Source organism: Protobothrops mucrosquamatus, unplaced genomic scaffold (assembly GCF_001527695.2).
Source record: "Protobothrops mucrosquamatus isolate PMUCROS unplaced genomic scaffold, P.Mucros_1.0 scaffold3379, whole genome shotgun sequence".
Lineage (NCBI taxonomy): Eukaryota > Metazoa > Chordata > Lepidosauria > Squamata > Viperidae > Protobothrops > Protobothrops mucrosquamatus.
The window spans coordinates 9,961-26,707 of NW_015389362.1; the positions used below are offsets into that span (position 1 = coordinate 9,961).

The 16,747-nt window shown below is 44.0% G+C and overlaps 1 protein-coding gene across 1 annotated transcript in view; it reads right to left on the reverse strand.

The window, feature by feature from the left end:
• Positions 1-2,566: 2,566 nt before the first annotated feature.
• The window catches only part of LOC107297558 (catenin alpha-2-like), a gene marked incomplete at both ends in the record, with an annotated part of 69,579 nt that continues 55,398 nt past the window's right edge, over positions 2,567-16,747 (reverse strand). The window contains 3 exons of the mRNA XM_015826919.1: positions 2,567-2,767; positions 3,949-4,105; positions 6,428-6,520. Of these exons, the coding sequence (XP_015682405.1) occupies positions 2,567-2,767; positions 3,949-4,105; positions 6,428-6,520 (451 nt within the window). The remainder of the gene's footprint in view (positions 2,768-3,948; positions 4,106-6,427; positions 6,521-16,747) is intronic.

Genomic DNA, 16,747 nt, shown 5'->3' on the forward strand with positions numbered 1-16,747 from the left:
TTCCCCTCCCCTTAGCACATAGCACAATTCCCTCCTCCAATTAACAGTCATAAATCACATTCCCCAATTAGTTTGAAATGCAGGCTTTCCCTCCAGTTCTCCAGCCCGCCAATTCTTATCATCTCTTATTTCAACAACCTTGGTTCTCACGCTAGGTTCAGTGTTGTTATGTCTAGCTGGGACTCTCATGTACATTCCCCATCCCTCCCCAGCATCATCTAACTCTAAAAATGAAAAGAGGAAAATGGCTACATCGCCAACTGTTGTCAATGCAAAAACATCCGATGTTAGCAGCCTTGACACAAAGATTACCTGTATGGTTAAGGATACGTCCTGCCCACAAAACCCAAAAACTCCTCCTCATTCACCAATAAGAAGGCAAGGATCCTGGTTTCTAGACCTTCCCACTTGTGACTAATCACCAGGTCCCATTGGTAGGCTTGCTAACTTCCTTTTAAACTATGGTTCCTACAACTTACGTAAGGCCACTTTTAGAAGAGCCCATCAGGTACATTTTAACTATTTTAACACATTAGGAAATTTAATAATAAATATACAATAAGTGTACGCATGTATTGCAATTCGGCAATACGCACGCACAATCACAGTGGTCAGAAGCAATAGGAGTGTCGGCAGGGAAATAGTTCATTTCTGAATGATAGAGCAAATAGGTTACAAAGCCCTTGATTACTTTTTTTTTAAGGCAACAGAGAGAAGAAAAAAACTTCTGTTTGTGTGGTTTAGCTGAATGGCTCCTTCCATTATTCTCTGGCTGAAAAAGTCACTCTGTTAGAGACAACGCCTTTCTCTCCTGGATGTGCTACTGAGGAAGGAGAAAAGGGTCCTTTGGTGTGGTGAACTGCCTGCTTTTAATTCTGTTTAATTCATCAAACATCAAGTTCATATCAAAATAGGGGGGAGGGAGGGAAGGAGGGAGGAAGGAAGAAGGGAGGGAGGGAGGGAGGAAGGGAGCAATGGATGGATGAAAGGAAGGAAGGAAAAGAAGGAAGAGAGAGATGGATGGATGGATGGATGGATGGATGGATGGGAAGGGGAGTGGAAGGGATGATGAGAAGAGAAGTGGAAGGAGGGAGGAAAGAAGGAAGGAAGGAAGGAAGGAAGGAAGGAAGGAAGGAAGGAAGGAAGGAAGGAAGGAAGGGAATGATACATGGATGGAAGGAAAGGAAACAAGGAAGAGAGGGATGGATGGATGGATGGATGGATGGATGGATGGATGGATGGATGGATGGATGGATGGAAGGATGGATGGACTGACAGATGGGAAGGGGAGTGGAAGGGATGATGAGAAGTGGAAGGAGGCAGGAAAGAAGCAAGCAAGGAAGGAAGGGAATGATACATGGATGGAAGAAAAGGAAAGATGGAAGAGAGGGATGGATGGATGGATGAATGGATGGATGGATGGATGGATGGAGAAAAGGGGAGGGAGGGAAGAAGGAATGAAGGAAGTAGGGATGGGAGTGTTGGATAGATGGAAGGGAAGGAAGGAAAGAAAGAAGAAACCGATGGATGGATGGAGGAAGGGAAGGGAAAGGAAGGGAGGAAGAAAGGGAAGAACAAAGGAAGGAAGGAAACTGAGTCAAATTTGACTTCTACAGACTTCAGCTACATGTAGTTTTTATAGCAACAATACAGAACTTTGCCATTTTGTCCTCTTAGCCAAGCCCTTCAAAATCCAATCCGTTTATTTTTGTTTTTAGAGCAAAGCGTTGGGGACACGAATGTTCAAGCCCAGGAGGATTAGAAGTCTCAGAATTATTAATAAGCAACGATGAAATATTTTGGGCAGTTCCAGAAGAATACGCCAAGCTACGCCCGACACACGCCACTCAGTCCCTATGATTTGATCTAATGAAAAATGAAAGCTAATTTGTCGGTTGAATTCAACGGATACGGTCTCCCGTTAGCTGTCTTGTTCGGGGAAGGAAACCACCATTCAAAACAAAACAACCAAGTAGCAAATGTAACGAACGACACCCCGCACAACACAATACAACCCATATCCGGGTCTTGTGAAAATCCATCTCACAACGCCTAAGGCAGGGATAGGCAACCTTGGCTCTTTTATGACTGGTGGACTTCAACTCCCAGAATTCCTGAGCCAGCATGGCTCAGCTTTGAAACCTCTCCCTTTCCCCTCAGCATGGCTGGCTCAGGAATTCTGGGAGTTGAAGTCCACCAGTCATAAAAGAGCCAAGGTTGCCTACCTCTGGCCTAGGCCTAGGCCCCTTCATGACTCGTGGACTTCAATTCCCAGAATTCCTGAGTCAGCATGGCTCAGCTTGGAAACCTCTCCCTTTCCCCTCAGCATGGCTGGCTCAGGAATTCTGGGAGTTGAAGTCCACGAGTCATAACAGAGCCAAGGTTGCCTACCCCTGGCCTAAGGGAAATACAAATTTTTAGCACCTTGTTGAGGCCAAATCAGGAGAGGAGATGTATGGAAGAGGACCAGTGCAGACTCTTCCCTATTTTACCAGTTAATCCAGGTGTCACAAAACGAAAGCTTCTGAATCATAATTCACAGTATATTTGCTACCCACACACTTACCTGTCTCAGAAAGCAGCTTTGTGGCTTCTAACACTTTCTCGGTGTAAACCCCGGCTTCATAATTTTCCATCTCGGCATTGATGATGTGGATCACCCGGGCAGCACGGCCTCGAATCGCCCCGGCGGTTCTATCCAAGGTGTCAACATCACCTTCTTGCAGCGCAATCACACATTTATTGACATCCTCCAGGATGTGGTTTTCTGTAACAAAACATGGCCCAGGAGATTCATAAATAGGGTTCCGTCAAAGATACAGGTGGGTCCTCGACTTACGATCGCAAAATTCCCGTCCCTCAGCGAGAGAGTAAAATTTTGCCCCGTTTTACGACCTTTCTTTCTTGCCAAAGTTGTTAAACGAAACACTGCAGCTGTTGAGTCAGGGCCCAAAATTTGTGCTGCTAAGCGAGAACAGCTGTTAAGCGAGCTTTGCCCCGTTTTATGGCCTTTCTTGCCGCAGTTGTTAAGTGAACCGCCGCAAGTGCTAACTTAGTAATCCGGTTGCTAACTGAATCCAGCTTTCCCCCCTTGCCTTTGCTTGTCAGGAGGTCGCAAAAGGGGTCACGTGACATCTCACCCCCCCGGGAAACTGCGACTGTCATAAATACGAGTCAGGTGCCCAGCGTCTGCATTTTGATCACGTGACCTGCAATGGTCGTGTGGGAAAAAAGGTCATAAATCGCTTTTCTCCGTGCTGTTTTGAACTTTGAACGGTCACTAAATGAACTGTTGTAAGTCAAGGACCACCTATTTGCTCGCCGCGACATTAGGCGGCTTACAAATAAGACAAACACAAAGCAGAAAAAATAAAAATAAAACACACACACACACACAGCCACTCATCCCGGCGACAACACACACTCATGCCAGCCATTTAATGGGCTCCATCCTACTCTGGGTTCCCCAGGCCTGCTGGCAGAACACACATCTTCAGGACCTTCCACAAGAGTGTCAGAGTCAAGGGCCAATCTAATCTCTGCAGGGATGATGTTCCGGAGAGAGGGAGCCACCACGGAGAAGGCCTTTCTTTGGGGTCCCGCCAGGTGTAACTCCTTAGGGGACGGGACCCACAACATTCTTTGCCTCCCTGTTCTAGTGGGTCCCCTGGATGTGACTGGCAAGAGACGGTCCCTTAGATAAGCTGGTCCCATCCTTTTGGGGGTGACTGTCGTAACTATGAACAATCGCTAAGCAACCCATTGTAAGTCGAGGATTACGTGTATTCCTGCGTTGGGCTCAGATATAGGGAGTGGGCCAAAATGATCTCCTGAGCTTTATGGCCAGGTATGGATTTAAAACCTGGCTCTTCCCTATCATCCTTCAATGTTCTGCCCGCTCTTCTGTACGACTCCTATACTCAGCGACCAATATTTCCAGCGAAATACCTGAGACGGACAGGAAATCGTCCACAGAGGTGATGTCATCCACGGCCTCGGTGAGGACTCGCACCTGCTTCTCCCACTGGTCTTTGAAGACATCCATATTGTCTTGGGCCACTTTGCTCTGAGGTCTGGCAGCCAAGGTCAAAGCTGCATTTATCACCTACAAGATGGAAAGGGTTCTTGTGAATAGCAGTAACAGGACATCCCGTTCTCAAGGGCAAGGGAGCTCCAAACCCGGCCACTTGAAGGCTGGTGGACTTCAACTCCCAGAATTCCTCAGCCAGCCAGCATGGCTGGCTGAGGAATTCTGGGAGTTGAAGTCCACCAGCCTTCAAGTGGCCGGGTTTGGCTGGCTGAGGAATTCTGGGAATTGAAGTCCACAAGCCTTCAGTGGCCAGGTTTGGCTGGCTGAGGAATTCTGGGAGTTGAAGTCCACAAGCCTTCAAGTGGCCGGGTTGAGCTGGCTGAGGAATTCTGGGAGTTGAAGTCCACAAGCCTTCAAGTGGCCGGGTTGGGCTGGCTGAGGAATTCTGGGAGTTGAAGTCCACAAGCCTTGAGGTGGCCAGGTTTGGGGACCCCTGCTAAAGAGGGAAGAACTCATTTATTAAATATCTATGGAGATTCTCAGTCATCCAGGTTATGGTTTTCAGGTTATGGACTTCATCAGTTCCAAGAGGGTTCCACACCCATTTACACTATTCTGGTGACCCTGAGGGCACAGATAAACCTCCAATGGGCCTCAACGATTCTCAGAGAGAGTGCAAACGACTAGAGGACTGCAGGGGATATAAATCCTTCCGCCCTCCACCATTCAGTCAGAACTGAAGAAGCTGCTTAGATGAGAAGTGAAATGTCTTCAAGGAAAAAAATAATAATTAAAAAAAAAACAAAGAAACAAGAAAGTCCAGTTGCCTTTTGAAAAGCACATTTGGACAAGATTCCACATTCGGGGACAAGATTTGAGGGACTTCCTTTCTCCAGATGTTTCTTCCATCCAGTAGAGTTGCGCATAGTGAGCACCTTACACGATCGCATCAAGCAACAACAACAATAATAATAGAGTTAGAAGGGATCTTGGAGGTCATCTAGTCCAACCCCCTGCTCAGGCAGGAAACCCTATACCATTTCAGACAAATGGCTGTCCAGTCTCTTCTTAAAAAACTTCCACTGTTGGAGCATTCACCGCTTCTGGAGGCAGGTTGTTCCACTGGTTAATTGTTCTAACTGTCAAGAAATTTCTCCTTAGTTCTAGGTTGCTTCTCTCCTTGATTCGTTTCCATCCGTTGCTTCTTGTCCTGCCTTCAGGTGCTTTGGAGAATAGCTTGACTCCCTCTTCTTTGGGGCAGCCCCTGAGATACTGGAACAGCTGCTATCCTGTCCCCCCTCGTCCTTCTTTTCATTAAATGAGACGTACTTAATTCCAGCAATTGTTCTTTATACATTTTAGCCTCCAGTCCTCTGATCATCTTTGTTACTCTTCTCTGCACTCTTTCTAGAGTCTCTTCCAACAATTCAGCAGTATTATCTAGGGGGGCTTAGGACCCAGATCTTTTCCATCTGTCCTCTGGAATGACATTTTTCTAGAGATCTGGATGGAAGTTGCTGAAGATCTGAGTATTCTTCTAGATTTGGGGAGCAGGTTAATAATTGAACCCAAATTAGATGTTTGTTTGTTTTTACTTGTTTACACGACTCTCTCCAAGCTGCTTATGATTTTTTTTTTCCTTTTATCAAATTCTTCTTATTTTTTTAACTGTAAGCCACCTGGCTTCACTGGAAGTCAGGTAGCCTATAAATTATTTGTATGTGTAAATAAAATTGATTGATATTGTTGCCCTTAGTAAGACGCAGTGCCGTGAACACTGTTCTGCACTGACGTCTTTTACTGATTTTTATTGTGTTTTTATTGTGGGTTATGTTGCAGACGTGAAAGCTGCAGAGCATCAATCACACCGAAGCGGCATTGTAAACAAAGAAGCATGCTAATGAAGAGCTCAAAATTCATATGATTCTGGTTATTTTCCACAGGAAATGTATTTTGCTCTTTAGGAACAACAGAATAACAGAGTTGGAAGGGACTTTGGAGGTCTTCTAGTCCAACCTCAAGCAGGAAACCCTATGCCATTTCAGACAAATGGCTGTCCAGTCTCTTCTTAAAAACGTCCAGTGTTGGAGCATTCACTGCTTCTGGAGGCAGGTTGTTCCACTGGTTAATTGTTCTAACTGTCAGGAAGTTTCTCCTTAGTTCTAGGTTGGTTTTCTCCTTGAATAGTTTCCATCCGTTCTTTCTTGTCCTGCCTTCAGGTGCTTTGGAGAACAGAACATAGAAGATAGGGGGGGAAAAGAGTTGGAAGGGACCTTGGAGGTCTTCTAGTCCAACCCCCTGCTCAAGCAGAAGACCCTACCATTTCAGATAATAATATGACAGACACTTCTAAAGATTTCCCCTCCCTCTCCAAATAATAATATAAAGAAGACTCACCTGTGGGCATAAGCTATCAATCTGGGTTGCTGCCATCCGGACTAATTTCACACCTTCTTCGTTATTGGAAATGGAACAAGCCAAATTGGCAACCTGCAATTAAAGGCGGCAGAATCAATTTCAGAATCAGGAAATCAGAATATTTTATTCTCCATAAAGACAAAGCAAGCAAGCAAGCAAGGGAGCAAGATGGATAGAGAATTTTTTTTTTTAAAAAAAAAAAGTTAGATCACATCCTTTCCAAAGTGAAGACCAAAACTGAGAAAGCCACATTCCACTAAGCTGCAAAGTGGCTTTTGTAAACCCACTACCATAATTTATAAATCGCAGTTTGCAACTTAAGACAATCCAGGTAGTCCTCAACTTACGACGACAAAGTTCTGCTGCTAAGCAAGGCAGTTGTGAAGTGGGTTTTGACCCATTTTATGACCCCTTTTTGCCACAGTTGTTAAGTGAACCACTGTAGTTGTTAAGTTAGTTAGTCCTGGCTGAGGAATTCTGGGAGTTGAAGTCCACAAGTAAAAAAAGGGCCAAGTTTGAAGACCCTTGACCAATGTCTTTAAGATCTGTGGACTTCAACTCCCAGAATTCTTCAGCCAAGCACGCTGGTTGAGGAATTCTGGGAGTTGAAGTCCACAAGTCATAAAAGGGCCAAGTTTGAAGACCCCTGATCAAGGCCTTTAAGATCTGTGGACTTCAACTCCCAGAATTCCTCAGCCAGGCACGCTGACTGAGGAATTCTGGGAGTTGAAGTCCACAAGTCATCAAAGGGCCAGGTTTGAAGACCCCTGAGTTAGTAGCACCATTGTTAAGTGAATCTTAAAATCTTACAATTGAAAAAAGGGATTTATGACCATTTTTTGCACTTACGACCATTGCAGCATCCCTGAGGGGGTCGCATGATCAAAATTCAGACGTTTGGCAACTGACTCACATTTACGACGGTCGCCGTGTCCTGGAGTCACGTGATCTCCTTTTACGACCTTCTGACAAGCAAAGTCAATGGGGGGGGAAGCCAGTTTCGCTTCACAACCGCGTTCCTAACTTAATGACTGCAGCGATTCACTTAACCGCCGTGGCGAGAAAGGTCATAAAATGAGGATAATGTCACTGAACAACTGTCTCACTTAGCAGCCGAAATTTTGGGCTCCACTGTGGTCGTAAGTCAAGGACTACACTGGAAGTTTTTAAGAAGAGACTGGACAGCCATTTGTCCGAAATGGTATAGGGTTTCCTGCCTGAGCAGGGTGTTGGACTAGATGACTTGCATGGTCCCTTCCAACTTTATTATTATTATTATTATTATTATTATTATTATTATTATTATTATTATTATTATTATTATTATGGATCATCGCACAGTCAGCCAGATGTTCAGACTGGATTTGGCATTTTTGTCTACCTACAGTATCGAGTCCTTACCCAGGACCTGGGATAGGCAGATGTGGATGTTTGATGGTATTACAGATATTGTCGCAGGATGGAAGCGGTTCCTAGTAAGGCTGCCTTTTGCAATTGACTAATGGCGAATTTGTCAATGCCAATGGTGTTCAAGTGGTGCTCCAGTTGTTTTGGGATTGCACCCAAGGCGCCTATTACTATTGGGACTACCTTTGCTTGCCTTTGCCACAGTCTTTCTATTTCTATTTGTAGGTCTTTGTATTTTGTTATCTTCTCCAGGAACGTTGTCCATGGGGTCGCGATGGGTTGGACACGACATCGCAATTAACAACAACAATTATTGCTGCTGCTGCTACTACTACTACTACTACTACTACTGTTGTGTCCTGAGCCTGCAAAAGCAGGCTCGGGACGTTGCAAGAGTCCCGGGCATTTGCAAAAGCTGCCCGGGACCAGACTGAGTGGCGCCGGCCTTGTGCGCATGCGCAAGGCGGGAAAAGACCGCCTTATGATTGGTTGGATTTGCCCGGGGATCAGAAGGTATAAATAGAGGCCTGCGTGCCTCTGCTCGGGTTGTTCGTAGATTGGAAGCAGAGAATAAAGACTTGTTAGAAATGCTTCGTCTCAAGCGCCATTATTCTCCGGACTTAACTACTACTACTACTACTACTATTATTATTATTATTATTTGTAGATTGCTCCTCCTGTTATTTAGAATCGCCTGATTCCATCCATAGGAGATAAGATAAGATAAGATAAGATAAGATAACCTTTATTGTCATTTTTTTTTACTGTGGGCACAACGGCACACATCAAAAACGAAATTTAGTTGCTGATGGTTACTGGTGCCAATTTGCTGCTTCTCTCCCTCTCAGTTCATTGGAGTGGAAGCAAACGTGGTTTGAGGCTGAGCCCATATTCCCCCCCCCAAACATTGTCTGCTTGCAGAAGCCAACAGTTCTGAACAAAGAGGTCACTGCTAGCATGGCTGCCGCTCTCCCTTTTGCCAAGGGGATTGATGATTGCGAGGCACAACACTTCAGATTTGAAGCCTCCAGCCTGAAGCCAGAGATCCAGCTGTTTTAGGAGTCTGCTTCTGCAAAAGCCATCCAGATGCCTCCTAGGCAGCCCACCAGCAAGTTTCTGTTTCCCACCGGCTAATATCAAAAGGCTGATGGCTTCCGTTATTGGAGATGACAGCCTTTTTACTCTCCACGGATGTGTTTCATGCTCTTTTCAAACTGCACACAGGGTCAGTGGATATGACCATGACCGTTCCCACGCTGGGATTTATAGCATCCGCCAGTCGCCCACTAGAAGGTCCTGTCTTCACTAGTGATGGTTCACCATAGCAACGGTGGGATAATGCTACAAGAAGCCATGAAGTCACCGGAGGGGGGGGAAAATGGTCTACAGTGTGCAGGAGCGAGCGTTGAAGATTCACCCATGAACTGGAGGTGTTTTGTTTTACTTGTCCAGAGTCACTTTGCAGAACGGCGGAGTTGGAAGGGACCCGTGGAGGTCTTCTAGTCCAACCCCCCCTCCCTGCTCAAGAAACTTAGATACTGGAGGTTTAAAAAAAGACATCGGACAACCATTTGTCTGAAAGTAGAATAGAATAGAATAGAATAGAATAGAATAGAATAGAATAGAATAGAATAGAATAGAAATAAGAATTAGAATAGAATAGAATAGAATAGAAATGAGAATTAGAATTAGAATAGAATAGAATAGAATAGAATAGAATAGAATAGAATAGAAATAAGAATTAGAATAGAATAGGAAAGAATAGAATAGAATAGAATAGAATAGAATAGAATAGAAATAAGAATTAGAATAGAATAGAATAGAAATGAGAATTAGAATTAGAATAGAATAGAATAGAATAGAATAGAATAGAATAGAAATAAGAATTAGAATAGAATAGGAAAGAATAGAATAGAATAGAATAGAATAGAATAGAATAGAATAGAATAGAATAGAATAGAAATAAGAATTAGAATAGAATAGAATATAATAGAATAGGAAAGAATAGAATAGAATAGAATAGAATAGAATAGAATAGAATAGAATAGAATAGAATAGAAATAAGAATTAGAATAGAATAGAACAGAATAGAACAGAATGGAATATAAATAAGAATTAGAATAGAATAGGAAAGAATAGAATAGAATAGAATAGAATAGAATAGAATAGAATAGAATAGAATTAAGAATATTCTGTTGTATTCTAATTCTAATTCTTATTCCTATTCTTATTTTCTATTCTATTCTATTCTATTCTATTCTATTTTCTATTCTATTCTATTCTCCTCACTTTCTAAAATCTCCCCTCTGTCTGCATCCCTGTTCTTTCTCAGAAGATGAGATTCACGAGAAGGGATCGTGACTTGTACACTTTCCATCCCAAGGTAGCTAAGAAACGGATGAACCAGCCAACCCGCAAACCACATCAGCAAAGGTTGCACACGAAATATTTATCAGAATCGAAGCAGATCGGCCTTGGATCACCGCAGAGGTTCCTGACTCTGAAACTCTTAATTCTTTGAACAAGAACACGGACGGAAATGAATATTCTGCTTTGGTTTTATTTATTTTGCCCCGAGGTTACGCTACAGTACCGGCTGGAAATTATTCATGAAGAAGTTCAAACAGCCCTCTTTCTCCCCGTTTCTTTTGGTCTGCGCTCGTGGCATTAATCTGTTCCCGTTTCCAATTGCGCGACGCGATATAATTACGGGTCCATCTGTTTGAGGAGCGCCCTCCCCACACTGCAGCCAGCCCCAATTTCGCTCCGACGTTATCAAGGAACGCGGCTTGCAGGCCTCAATGGGTCAGGATCCCAGGGAAAAACAACCCCCTTACTCTGGATTGCAAAAAGGGGCCTTCAGGATATGCCCTAGCCTAGCTTTTTTCTTCTTCTTTAAATAACTTCAACACGTGAAATCTGAATTTTGTCGGAAGGGGGAAGAAGACAAATGAATTGGCTGCTTTGCTAACAGCCCGGGGTCAGAAATGGCGCTTTCAGATGCCCCCCCCCCCAAAGCTGGTCTCCTATGTTTGCTAGTCTGCTGCTGTTTTGCATACATCAAACAACATTGCTCCTTTCCGTTAAAATGACCCAAGGCTACAACGAATAGTAATCATAATGCAGAGGCAGAAGGGGAAGGAAAAAAAAATCAGATGCTTTAAGTCAGACGCAGAATGCAGGATTAAAGAGCCTGTAACAGGAAGACCTGGAGGAACGTTGTCCATGGGGTCGCGATGGGTCGGACACGACTTCGCAATTAACAACAACAACAGCAGCAGCCCACAGCTTTTGTGGCTTGGCGGCTCACCGGGGGTGAGGGGGGAAAAGAGGAACTAGGCCGCCAAGTGCTCCAGCCAGCCACTCGCGTGGCCCAATTCCGAATAGGCCACGGCCCGGTAGTGGGCGCAGCCCAGGGGTTGGGGACCCCTGGCCTATAAATATTTGCCACCAACCGTATTATGAAGTTTGCAGATGATACAACAGCAGTGGGCCTTATTCATGACGACAACGAGGGTGCTTACCGCAAGGAGGTTGAGGGTTTGGTGAACTGGTGTAAGGAAAAGAGCCTCGTTTTAAATACTGGAAAAAACCAAAGAGATCATTGTCGATTTCAGAAAAGGCAGGCCCAGCCACACTCCTCTGTGCATTAATGATTCACAAATGGTTACCAGCATCAAATTCCGGCTGGCATCCGCTTCAAACCAGGATCAATACAGTTAATTATGGGAGAGCGGGGGTGGGGGTGGGTAGACCTATGACGCACTCGATGACTAGATTGTTAACATCCAAAGAGCTATAAGAATGAGCGCCTCCAGATACTAGCTCACACTTTGATAACGTCAACAGTGGTTTGACAAAAGCTTAGTTTTTAATAAAGTTTTCTCGTCCCAGAGATCAATGGTTTTAGCAGTTTTTAGGATGAATATGCCTGGGACTCAAATTTTAAGAATAATTATGTATATATGTATGTATGTACACACACATATACATACTGTATATGTATGTATGTATGTATGTATATATATATGTCAAGCTATTTTCCAAGGCGCCTGAAGGCAGGACAAGAAGCAACGGATGGAAACTAATAAAGGAGAGAAGCAAGCTAGAACTAAGGAGAAACTTCCTGACAGTGAGAACAATTAACCAGTGGAACAACCTGCCTCCAGAAGTTTTGAATGCTCCAACACTGGAGGTTTTTAAGAAGAGACTGGACAGCCATTTGTCTGAAATGGTATAGGGTTTCCTGCCTGAGCAGGGTGTTGGACTAGATGATCTCTAATGTCCCTTCCAACTTTATTATTATTATTATTGTTGTTGTTGTTGTTGTTGTTGTTGTTGTTGTTATTATTATTATTATTATTATTATTATTATTATTATTATTATTATTATTATATACATACTTCCTCTCTCCTTCCCTCCCTCTTTCTCTCTCTTCGTCCCTCCCTCCATCTCTCTGTCTCTCTCTCTCCTTCCAGACAAGCTTCTTGGAAGTTGCACATTGTAAGTCCAAAGTACAAAACAATATTTGAAAAAAGGAAGAGGTGCAAGGAGCATCCAAATTACGAGCAAAATAGAGTAATATCATACAGGGTTTAGCTTGCTGCAGCGTTAAATAGAGATTATAGAGAACGCACGTCCCTAAATTATAGGATCTCTAAAATCTGCCTTTTCCTAGATGTTAGGTTTAATCATTATTACAGTGCTAAGAGAACGGTACGGATTTTTCACTGAGTACTAACCAAAGCATACAGTCTACCTGATGAAGGGATGCAGTGAGGATAATATCACTGATGAGGTCTCACATATTATCATGGTCCTCAGAGATTTTCTGTTTAACTCAGGAAAGCAAGATGGCTGGGGTTTCCCCCCCCCCAGAAGAGCATTATTCGCTCGTAAATACATAAAGCCATTTATATATAATTGTGCTCCCTTCCTTTCAATTTCAAAGCTCTCTGATCAGAAGAGTTTTCTTATGACGCTTAAACAAGCAAATGACACACAGATCCGCTCACTAGTTGTACTCAACGCAATTTTCATAATTCTAATAAATATAACTTAAGAAATATTTTCAGAAACTTTTTGGCACAAAATGAAAATAAGAAAGAATCCCTCCCTTTCCTTCCTTCCTTCCTTCCTTCCTTCCTTCTCTATCCTTCCTTCCTTTTCTATCTTCTCCTTCCTTCCTTCCTTCCTTCCTTCCTTCCTTCCTTCCCTCTCTTCTTCCTTCCTCTTTCCCTCCCTCCCTCCCTCCCTCCTTCCTTCCTTCCTTTTCTTCCAGCATACATGTGATAGCTATATAAAATAAATATTAATAATGTGTGTATATATACACACACACACATATGTATAAACACACACACACACACATACAGACACACACACACATATATAATAGTCTTAAAAATATGAGTCTCGGGTATATTCATATTCAACCTCAAAAAGCATAGATCACCAAGACTAAAAAGTTTATTTAAAAACTTAGCTTTCGTCAGCGTCTACTGACATCGTCAGAGTTTATTAAGCTAGGATTGAGGAACACGTTCTTATAGTCTCTGCAAAGCCAATCGTTTGACTAATGAGCGTGTTACGGGTCTATTCGGCTCTCTTTTACCCTGACGTTTGCTCTTTGCAAATTTTTAATTGTTGCATGATATCTAAGAGCAATGTATATTTAAGCCTCATGCTAATATCCCTACTTTTAGGTACAGTGTTTCTTATGTTAATGCCACGCAGAACAATTAAGTGCAAGTCGAGATATTTTCGTTCGGGTGAAGAAAACACACAAAAAATGAAAGAGAGAGAGAGAGAGAGAGAGAGAGAGAGAGAGCTGTAATTTGAATGTTAAAATGTTAATGGCTAAGCAAATCTACATTCTTTGTGCTGCTGGTAAGGGATGAGAAGTCCTCAAAACGTAGACATGAAATGCCAAAGGAAGCTTAACAGAGATAACTGTTTTCAGAGCCTGAATATTGCATTTAAGAGTATATGCCAGTGGTGGCGAACCTATGGCACGGGAGCCAGAGGCGGCACTCAGAGCCCTCTCTGTGGGCACACGCGCCGTCGCCCCAGTCCTAGGCCATCAGCTGAGTTTTATAAAACCTTTTCGTTTTAGGCCTCTGCCGCCGGGTGCAAAAAATAAAAAAAGGTTCAATCAATCAGTCAATTTCAACTACTTGCGGGGAAAAAAAAGTTCTTGCAAAGTTGGAATTGATTGAACTTTTTAGTCCCACCCAGTCTGCCGTTACCCACCGCAGCGACGCCCACCCAATGGACCACGCCCACCCAATGGACCACGCCCACCCAATGGGCCACTCCCAGCCAATGGGCCACACCCACCCAGCACTCGATGATGCATAAGTGGGTTTTGGGTTGCAGTTTGGGCACTCAGTCTCTAGAGAAATGAAGAAACATGATAGCAGTCTTCCAGTATTTGAGGGGCTGCCGCAAAGAAGAGGGGGTCACATTATTATCCAGAGCACCAGAGGGCAGGACAAGAAACAATGGTTGGAAACTGACCAAAGAGAAAAGCAACCTGGAATTAAGGAGAAAGTTCCTAACAGTGAGGACAATTAACCTATTATATTCACCTATTAAGTCATCAGGAATCCAGCATGACCTGAAGGAATCTGATTTATTCCCCTTAATTTTATAGCCTTTCCTTATTGTCAACCTCATTTGAGTCTGCAGGTTTCATAATTTGGAACTGGGAAGTACAGTCCCAATGCAGCTGAAGGTCATTATTCAAGCTTAGATCTGTCTCTCAGCTGGACTGATGGAACCCAGATTTGGTCGATCTTTTGAAAGGACCAATCCCTGTTCCTTCAATAAGCAACAATTTATTTTACTTATAAATATATAATTTATTTTGTTTCACTTATAAATATATAATGTACCAATGTAATGTATTATTAAAACGAATTATTTTGAAATAAAATAAGTAATAAATATAATATATTTTCTGTTGAAATCCACGATACGTTTCCTCTTAATTTCACCCTCGCTCACGTTCACGTGGCTTTGTCACATCTACAATAAACCCTATAAAGGAGCGACGTGACAGAAATAGGATCATCTGTTCACTCAACCAATAAATATTATATCGACTCTTTCGGTGCCAATTTGTGGCTGGGTAAACTTGTCATCCTGGATGCTGGCTGAAGATGCTCTGATATTTCTCGGGTTCCAGAAAGGAGAAGACATTCTGGTTAAATACAACAATCCCAGTTGCAAGCACATCGAGACAAAGACATACACTATTATTCTTTAGGTTTAATTCTCTAGGGCAGGAGTCCCCAGTAGTGGGCCATGGCCTGCTGGTTACCGGGCCATGGGACAGGCCGGTCATGTTGTGATTCCTCGCCAGCCAGTGATCCCGTAGCTGAGTCTGAGTCTGAGGAGGAGGTGGAGGAGGAGGGGCCTGGAGTGACGAGTCAGAGGAAGGCTCTAAGGAGCTCCAAGACTTACAGTCGGACGAGGAGCCCGACCCCTCTATTTGCGCTCAGGCTGAGACACAGCTGTGCTGGGAGCCTGAATTGGACACTGATGAAGAACAGCTGGGACAAATCCAGGATGCATGAAAGCGCAGGCAAGAGAAGCGAGTAGGACAGAGGAATGCAATGGAGCGGCTCCAAAGGCAAAGGAGAAGGTATTAGGAAGCCACACCTTGGCTGCATAACAAAAGGGAAGGTGTGGGAGGTGCTGGTTGCCGAAGGCAGCCGTTCGTGTTGAGGATCGAGTTTCTGTGGACAGTGTTTGTTTGCCTTGGACATTGACTCAGATCTGTGAATAATAAAAGGGGATCGTTTTTTCCTGTGGTTCCAGCCTGCTTGTTGGAAGAGGGGCTTCTCCTTGTGAGCTTAACAAGGACTCACGTAGGCTGGGACACAACAGGTCAGTGCGCGTGCGTGTGCACGCATACCCCCGCGCTTGCGCTACTGCCGTGGCCACGGGGTGCAAAACCAGGATGCCGCGCCACAGGGTGCAAAAACGGGCTGCCCCTGCACCTCACAGCATGAAAATGGGATGCCGCCGCGCCGCAGGGCATGAAAACGGCACCGCCGTACCGCGCTGCAAGGTGTGGTAACAGGTGCTGTGCCATGCAAGAACAGGGCTAGTGAGTATCACGCAGGTGTTAGCCCTGACCCGTTTGTGGCGCACATGTGCTTGCAGCTTCGTGCGTATGCACGTGCACGCACATGTGTAAAATGCTTTCCTCTCCCTTTTCATCCAGTCTGCCAATCGACAAAGGGTGGTGACCTCTGCTCTAGGGCTGAGAATAAGCAATTGATTTTAGAGTTTTTCTTCCCCCCAAAGGGTGATTCTTGTTGCTACTGATTCCTAAACTGGAAGGATTCATCCTGAACCACCAGCTCTTTCTGTTTCCATTAAGCGTAGTCCTCAATTTCCACCACTAACTGCTGCTGTTTTTGTGGGTAGAACCACAAGATTATTATGTTTAAGCTTGAAGGCCTGCAATCAGGGGCACACAAAAGATGTGTAGTGTGAAGGCACATACCATTTTGTGTTTTCAAATGGGCAGTCATCGTAAGAACACAATAGCAGAATGAAGCACTGCTAAACTGTGAAATGTTATTGCTAGGTAAACTTCCCAGCTGGATAAACTTCCCAAAGTAGCCATGTTGTACAGGGATGCTTACTGCATCCAGTTCTGGTCACACAATACCAAAAACTAGATGTTGAGACTCTGGAAAGAGTGCAGAGAAGAGCAACAAAGATGATCAGGGGACTGGAGGATAAAAGATACGAAGAACGGCTGCTGGAATTGGGTATGTCTAGTTTAATGAAGAGAAGGACGAGGGGAGACATGATAACAGTGTTCCAGTATTTGAGGGGCTGCCACAAAGAAGTGTGTGTGTGTGGGGGGGGTG